At 41.8% G+C, this 8,817-nt stretch overlaps 1 protein-coding gene across 1 annotated transcript in view; it reads right to left on the bottom strand.

Annotated features, from left to right (window-relative positions):
* Positions 1–8,817, bottom strand: part of LOC102371773 (serine/threonine-protein kinase 3) — a 244,257-nt gene that overhangs the window by 223,856 nt on the left and 11,584 nt on the right. The window contains exons 2-3 of the mRNA XM_025192051.1: positions 5,260–5,340; positions 1,579–1,707 (exon numbers count right to left, since the gene is read on the bottom strand). Coding sequence (XP_025047836.1) covers positions 1,579–1,707; positions 5,260–5,340 — 210 coding nt within the window. The remainder of the gene's footprint in view (positions 1–1,578; positions 1,708–5,259; positions 5,341–8,817) is intronic.

Genomic DNA, 8,817 nt, shown 5'->3' on the forward strand with positions numbered 1-8,817 from the left:
TTGGAGGGGGAGCCAGCACCCCCCCAGAGCCGCCGCCACCACCCTGAGCCCAGCCCCTGCCAAGAAGAGCCCCACACAGCCCTGGCTGCAGCCCTCCCCACCCTGCACCACACAGATCCAGAAGGCACATGCCCCTCCCCGCTGTGCCCTCCTGCTGCTGCTTGCACCCCAGACATTTATCTGCCCCCACCCCCGACTTACCAGCTGGAGGCTGTGATACCAGCTGTATCAGAAATCAGATCAGTATTGGCCAATATGCCGCCTTAAATATCAGCTATCTGTATTGACCCCAAAAATCTCTATTGGTGCATCTCTAATATATGGTCATCACATTCTATTTTTCCAGAAGACCTCAGGACTCATGGTTATGGCAGTTGAATACTGTCTGGAAAAACTCCCTTTTACCCCCGCCTCGGTCATAGGGAAGATGGACAAAAGACAGACTGAGTAAGAAGGAATTCCTCAGAATATTTGAAAAAGCAGCTGTGCAGTACACCCTCTCAATTATCCAAAACTTACTGAAGAACTCACTGAAAAGTCATTTGGACAGAAATTTATTCAGATAAGAACCATAATAAGGTGCATTAAAAGTGTAGAATTTCTGCTCGGTGCATTGGGGGGGGGGGGGGGGGGGCAAACTTCTTTGGGCCACAAGTGAGGAAATCATCTCTGTGGGCCAGATTTGGCCTACAGGCCACAGGTTGCCAACCACAGACTTAAAGGATCTTTCTCCAAGCAAAAAACACCCCCTTTTCTTCCCCCCCCCCAAAAGAACTTAAATCCCTCCCTTCCCTTTCATTTAAGCACAAAGACGTGCTATAACATCTTTGCCAGTCCTTTGAAACTGAAACCTAAAATTCATATGGATTGATCCACTTACAGGAAACGTTAACAGCACTCCAAGACTTATAAAATTAAAGATTTTATCATCATGTCAAGTTATTTGGTTGGCAGTAGATACGTAATGGGTGTCTAAAGAGTCTAAAGAGCCTACACCTCATTCTAAGAATCATCATTAATTTGGAATACTAATTCAGGTGCATCTATTATTCTTTCAATGATGAACAACAACTATACTTCTTCAGAAATCATGGAAGGAATTTGATCCTCAGCAGGCATGTCTACACGTGCCCCTGACTGCACAGTTGGTACTACATAGTCATATAATACTTGCTTTAGCAGTAGGGTTAAAAACGACCCGTGCACTGCTAGGACTGCAGTTCCAGCGGGTACTGTGCAGTCATTTAGTACTTGTTAAAGCAAGCAGTACTAAGTGACTGCACAGACCTGGCGGTGCACAGGTCGTTTTCGATCCTACTGTGCAGTAGCAATGAGCTACTGTGCAGTACCAGTGGCATCATGGTTAGTGCCTGCTGATACTACGTTGCCATAGCGATGAGCTACGGTGACATGGCATCTAGTGTAGACACACCCAGTAAGAACAAGTATAATGCACATTAAAGTGGCGTATCAACTGAAATTTTGGAGAAGTCTATTTACAACAGCACTTGTCCAGTATATTTTCAAATAGACATTAGAAAAGGTAGCAGAAATAAAGAATTAAAACTATACTTGTACCTGTCACACTGCTGCATTATAGAAATTTCTTTAATTATTTCCTGAAGATCTGATTCAACAGGGACTTGTTTAATTGCCACGACTTGTCCAGATTCCTTGTGTATTGCTTTAAACACACTACCATAAGACCTAAAATTAAAAAGAGTAACAAATTAATTTTATTCCAACAAGGTATATCCCTTCATCCTCCCAATAAGCACTGTCCTACAAAATACTGTCAATTTAGAAGTGTGGGAATTTTTTGTTTTCAAAGAATTGCTAAGAAATGATAAGTTTCAAAGAATTTTAAAGAAATTCTTACCAACAGAAATGAATGCTGGTCTATGGCCTTAGATTACAAATGGTATAGTTGAATGTCTTTAAATCAATGCTCTCTTTAGAGTTTAAATAATTTTAGTTTTGTAAGTCATGCATCAGATTGATAAGAATCTAATCAAAATGAGTTCAATCAATATAATCACACGCATTTTTATATGTACATATATTATTTTTTAAAAGAAATAAAGTTATAGCTTCCTTTTTTGAAGGGGGTTAAGGGTGTTCCTAGTTTTCCATGTTATTATTACAAAGGCAGTTACCAGCCCAAAGGTTTTAGTTAGAAGATCTAAACCCAAGCGCACAGGGCTGGTTCAGAAGGCATTTTGCATTTTTTTTCTGCCTGTTTTTCCCTTGCAAGCCAGCCAGGGAGAAAAAAAAAAAATTGAGAAGATTCCTGTTGTGTCAATTCTAGTCCCTCAATGTCAGCCTTTCAATTTACTTGCATGGTACTACAGACACATGAATCCTGGGTTTGACCATAAACTGCATCCAACTGATAGGCCTGATGGCAACGTGATGGGGCTACTCATGGTAGGGTAGCTCCTATAAAATACTACAATGTTGCAATCTCCAAAGTAAGGTGAATATAGCTTGTAAGAGGTCGGAGGCATGCCGCTTGAAGCCGAGTAGTCGCTCTCTGCTGGAAGAGTAGCGTTGTGTCCTGTGAAAGATCCCCTGCCATGCTTTGATGCTAGAGAGAGAGGTGCCAAAACACTTTTGGAGACAAAAGGGTTGGTTATAGGCTCAAGCAGTTGGCTTTTCTTCACAGGCTCCACCATCCTCATAGCCTGCCCTAACCATACCAGATGTTCTGGGCATGTTGTTGCTCGCCTGTAGTACTGAGGATCCAGTCTCAGTCTTACGGACTCCTTTGCCTATGGTCCCCCACTTAAGTTGGCTGCTTGCCCCGTTCTTCCTGGCACAGTTCTCAAGAGAGCCACTTCTTAGTTCTAAACCCACCCTTATCTTCAGGGTCAGGATGGATTATACCCTCCTTGGGTGTAATCTCACCTGTGTCCGGTCTCCTCTAGGTTCCTTAAACGGTTGCCTTCACCCCTCGGGACTGGACTCGCCAACGAAGCAGTCTTCTCCGTCTCTGCGCTGGCTCACACCAGGTAAGTGAGGGGACCAGGGCTTTCCTCCAAGCCCCAGGGTTGGTCCCCTCTCTCCTCAGTCTTTGCCATCTTCTCTCTCTTCACCTCGTGTCCCCCTTCTCCTGTCCAACTCCTGACGCTTGCTCGGCGTCCTTTTAAATTCCCTTTCTGGCCGGCTGGGTCTGCCGTGGCAGCATCCAATTTGCTGCCTTCCTGACCCAGCTGTTTTTCTGTTAACTTCTCGATGCAGCTTTTTTCCCCTCTCTTTGCCCACACCATTCTCCCTCTCTCAGGCTCGAACCCTGGCAGCTAGGTTTGCCATGGCAGCCTTTGATCTGCCATGCCCCAGCTGATTTCCTTAGTCGGGGCACAGCACCTTTCCCAGCCCCTCTCACCGTGGTTTCCTCAGCATCTCTAGGTAAGTTTATTTTCTTTGTTTCATTCTTTGCATTCTCACGGCAGGGTGCTTCAGCCACCCTGTCACAAGGTGCCTCAAAATCCTAGCACCTACTGCCTTGGGGGTATTCCTTGGTTGGAGAACTGACTAAAAGGACATCATCCTGAAACTCATCCTCACTGAAGCATTACGCAGTCAGCAGAAGTTCTTATTTGTTGCTCTCTGGCAGAAGCTACAACCAGCAAGGCACTGAATGTGGGAACAGTAGGTCTTGGGTGGGTCTCGGGACTCCACTCTTCCATAATCTTGCCTAGGCATACGCATAGAAGGTCTTGGTATGTGCATAAGAGGGCTAGTCCCCATGATCCAAAGGATGAACAGCTGCCTACTACTGGAGACCCACGATTCCTTCATCCATTGGTACCTACCAAAAGCATATGTAAACACTTGCTTTGACCCAAGAAAGTCATTTTTCTAAACTAGGAAATTCCAGAGAAAGCCCAGCAGATTTTAGCTTTACCATAGGCTTCATGAGTGGCAAGGGACACAGTCCCTGTCCAATTTACAAAGCCCGCAGAGTTCCTAAAATTCTGGTGATGACAAAAGAACACCAGGACAACACACTTGTAAAGCAAGTCACAGTGACTTTGAAGTCCCTAGACCATAAAACTCTTCTATACTCAAATATTTCTTTTCTCTACCACCACCCAAATTCTCTGCAGCTAAACAAAGTGCTAAAATAAGAGCAGATTCATAATTTGTAGGTGTCTCAAGTGTCCTTAAGTGCTATAAAAGTGAAGATACAGACTATGTATGGCAATGTAACACTTCAAATTGGCTTGAATTCTATCAGCAAATGACTCCGATGTGCTTCAGATCACATTTGTTCTCCCCAACACAGCATAATAGAGAGCTGGTCAGTCTGCCAGCATCCCACAGTGCTCTCTCAAACCCCCCTGAAACACTGGCCTTGTTGAGACTCACTGACCCACAGCATTGATGAAGGAAACTTCCTGTGGCAGCAGCCAAGTGCCTGGATGAGACCCACAGTGCGGGAGCCCCAGCAGCACCACAGGAAGAAGGCCAGCATCACTAGTGCTTGGCTACTGCCATGGGAGCAAGCCATGTTGCAGGCTTCTTCCCATAGTTCTGCTGGGGCTCCAGTACTGCAAGTCTGGTCAGCTTGGCTGCTCAGTACCACTGCTCTGGCCAGAGAATTTAAGCCCCAACAGCACTGCAGAACGCAGCCAAACACCACAGCTTGTTCCTGCGGCTGCAGTCAAGCATCTAAAATGCTGGTCTTCTTTCCTCTGGGCTCCAAACCAGCAGGAACAGGTGCTGGTTGGATCCAGCATTGAGCATCCAGCATTGGATCCACCAATATGGCCCACAGACCAGCCCCATGCCACTCAGCTGCCCCAAGGAACCAGATAAGTTTGACACCCCTGGTCTATCTTAACACAGAAACAAACCAGAGAGGGGGAGACAAGAACAATAAAAAGCTTTAAATTAGTACCATTCCCCATCTACTTCTCAAATTTGCAAACGGAGTATGGTTTGTGGCAAAGAAAGAGCTCTGGACTTCAATACAACCACAAAAATCATAGTTAATTTTTCTGGCTCAGTAAATTAAAGACATTATAAAAAAAATAAAATTAAAAAAAAAAAATGTATGGGTAATTTAAGGGGGGGGGCAGGTAATTCACACAAGCATTTCTTGTTTTATTTTTAAAAGTTGCTTAAGAAAACCAATACAATACACTGTGCTCCACTTTATTAGATGACACACTATCATGGACTACTTGACATTAGTTTTGAATGTGCTCGTGCTGCCTTCTCCCTGCCTCTGCAGAGGCTCACAGCTGCACTTACCCTTCACCAAGCTTCTCTAAGACATCAAAGACTTCTTCAGGCTGCTTAGTTAAACTATCTTCACTTAGCTTCTTTAGCTTGCTATTGGAAAAAGAAAAATAAATTAATATATTTTTGTCTTAAAAACAATAACCACACAAAGTAAGAAGCAGAGAGATTACAGAGAGATAGGTAAAGAGTGCTTTAATGAGTGCAAGTGTCTAAAACGTGTCTGTTAAAGAAGTACACGAGAGGGGTGGGGGAAGGGAGAGAAATGAAGACTCCTCCCTCACAAACTGGGACCTTCCCAACAACAGTTGCTCACTGCTGCTAGGCTTCAATTTTTGTGATCCACTTCTTTACCCTGCTAGGATCTAAATCCAAGGAAGGAGAGCAACAGGTTTGCACCCACTTCTCCAAATCATCCAATAAAATATCTTCATCTTCCCAGTGACGTTAAACGTGTACTGAAGATGCAGACTGCAGTATATAAATGACTTAGGAAATCACACCCTTCTTAAAGCCACCCTGTGTGCAGTAACTACATTCTTTGCCATTAGAAATCCAGAGTAAATACAAACCATGAGATTTAGAAACTGGACAATCCAGAACAGTGATGCTCAACCTCCAGCTAGAGGAGATAGCCCTCAGGTCTGGAAATTCAGCAGTGTGGGAGGTGGCAGCATTTAATTGGGTAGCAAAACCCTGACAAACCCTATAATCTCTCAGTGTAAATTACACATAAAAAACACTAAATAAACATCAGTAAAGGTCCAAAGTCAAACACTCAAAAGCAAGTAAACACCAGATACATTGGGGGTCAAGTTGCACACACAACCTGTAATTAAAGACTTTGTGCTTATACACAATAACATATGCTTTGTCTCCTTACACAGACCTAACTTAGTCTCTTCCCAGCCCTATCCCACAGGTCATCATCTCATTTTAAGTCCCCACCCCCACCAGACTTTCCGTACCAGTCCTGCTGCTACACTTGGTTCCTGGAACAGCCACCCAGCCTCCTCATCTGATCTTAGACTGTCTGCTGTCTCCCAGATCCCTTAGTTGCCAAACTTCTAGAAAATCCAGAAAGAGAGCAACCAGCCCACAAGCATTTGGTAAAAATACTGATATTAAAACAAGCCATGCACACCACACAGGTAGTAGTGAAGCCTTGTAATTAGTGTGCAAATCCTTCACCAGTCCTTAAAAAAAAATGGACAAAATTTTGCTACAAGGTGTCTGCACAGCAATTTAACTGTATATGGCAACTATAGTGACTATTAAAAGTGGAAGAGGAGTTAAAAAATAGTTGCCATTGTATACAAAGTATTCCATATGGAGAAAAACAAAAAAACAAAAAAAAAAAAAAAACTTAAAAGTATGGCAGATCAGTGGGACCTTATGGAGAACGTTATGTTACGACAACTTCCTACAAAAGGACACAAAAGAAAGGGAGAGAAAGAGGGGCACAGAGTTAGGAAGATTTTGCTAGAGATTTTTTTTTTTTTTATGTTAACAGTATTGCAAATATGAAACACTGAACACTCTCTCTTATTAAAAAGCCAAGCAATCTTGGGGTACAACAATTTGAAAAACGAGGTTGCTGATAAACTTGGACAAGCAATATTCATATATATATGCCAATAAGCAAAGTAAAAAAAGAGTGCAAAATAATAGTGGTCTAAGACACAGGCCATGACAAAGTCTGGAATAAATGAGTAAGGAAATCTTTGGAGACTACAGGGCAAGGGGAAAAGAATGCCACTGATGCCAACATGCAAATGTGGCAGTTAGCACAAGTATAGAAAGTATCTACTGTTGAGGAGAAAGGGTGTGTAAACCATAATAGAGCCCAAGCAGCTTGCTTACTACAAATATGCAAACAAGAAGCAGGACATTTTATGGGTCAAAGGTAGAATAAAAATCTTCAAGCAAAGGAAAAAAGTAGTAGTCAAGGAACACAAAGAAACTGCACCAAGAATCTAAAAGAACCACCAAAGAAAGTCTGTACAAGTAAGTGCCCTAGTAAGTGCCTCATCTGTTTTCTTTGAGAATCTCCCTCAGTTTGTGAACCAGAACAGTGATTTTCAGTCAAGATGCCACTGAGGTGCCTTGAGATCCTTTCAAGGGTGCCATTGGCTACTATGCAAAATTAGCACTGTTATACGTGCAAACACAATTCATAAGGGAAATCCACAGATTTCAAACAGGAATCCATAGCGTTACAAACACCAACCTGCTATGGTTGTCCCAAGTTCTTTGCAAGAGAAAAATTGCTTAATTATTTTTTTTGTGCCTTGAGTCTCAGCTAGAACAGCAGTTTTCAACCTCAATAAAATGAAGGCACTCCTCAAAGAAATACTAACTCTTAGCATTCACTTGGGGGTTTGTTTTGTTTTGTTTTTGGCTATAGGAAAAAATTAATTTTTTTTTTTTTAATTTAAAACACAACCAAGCAAATCTTCTATTGCAAAATGTTCAGAAACACCATGAAAAGATTAGTGTTTTTTTGATATTTGGGATTCCCATCTGAAATCTCTGGGTTTCTTACAAATAAGATGTAGAGGTATCTGCACACCTAGCAGTGCTAATATTGCACAGCACCCCACAATACTCTTAAAAGGATCTCACAACACCCTGGTTGAGAATCACTGAACTAGAAAAAGTTAGAGGCAAAATTGAAATCTGCTAGTGAAGAACATATTCTATTCTTGGGTAAGTGAGAAGCAACATAGATATCTTTGTTGGGAAAAAAAAAACCCAACAGATAAATTTGCATTAGAAAGTCAAGGAGGGAAAACAGTATTTGCCTTTTATAAAGGGGAAATTTGGCCTCATCAAGAATTTGTATTTCAGATTCAGAAACAAAAACAAAACAAAACAAAACAAAAAAAAAATGAAAAGGAAACTTAAACCAGATATCAGTAGGAGTCAATTAACCTATAAAGATGCGTTCACAAAAAAAGGTTCCCTCAGTGACAGACTGAACATGATTGGAGGAGAATTTCAAGCATATGAGATACTGGAGGTGGTTTCTATGCAAATACACAAAACACAAGCAAATGGCATCATGCACTCTCTGGCATCTCCTTTGGCAGATATTACTTCCCAATAAAGCACTTTCAGATTTGTTCAATAGAAACATGTTATTTTACCACCATTCCAAGTCCTATCAGAGAGTTTAGGAACAAGCAGAAGAATAAAAGGATGACAAGTTTGGAGCAGCACAATCACAATAGATCGGGAAGAGTGCTAGAAACACTAACAAACAATAGCCTTAAAACGGCTATTTTCAAACAACGAAAATACTACAGTACTTGGAAAAGAACTTAACCACCAAGGAAATAGTGCCCCTTGGCTTCTCACTTTTCTTATTTATTCTGACCCAACATACATGTTATTGATATTAATACAAAAAGACATCCAAACAATAATGAAAGTTGGAGACTGCAGGACTTATTGAACTATATTAGTAAATTTTTCCCCTCATATGCATCTCAAACAACAGGCAGCAGGATACCACAGCAAGAAAGAATTCAAAATATCATTACTACTAATGCCAGTCTTTGACCTGCT

The sequence above is a fragment of the Alligator sinensis genome, unplaced genomic scaffold (genome assembly GCF_000455745.1).
Source record: "Alligator sinensis unplaced genomic scaffold, ASM45574v1 scaffold497_1, whole genome shotgun sequence".
In the NCBI taxonomy this organism is placed as follows: Eukaryota; Metazoa; Chordata; order Crocodylia; family Alligatoridae; genus Alligator; species Alligator sinensis.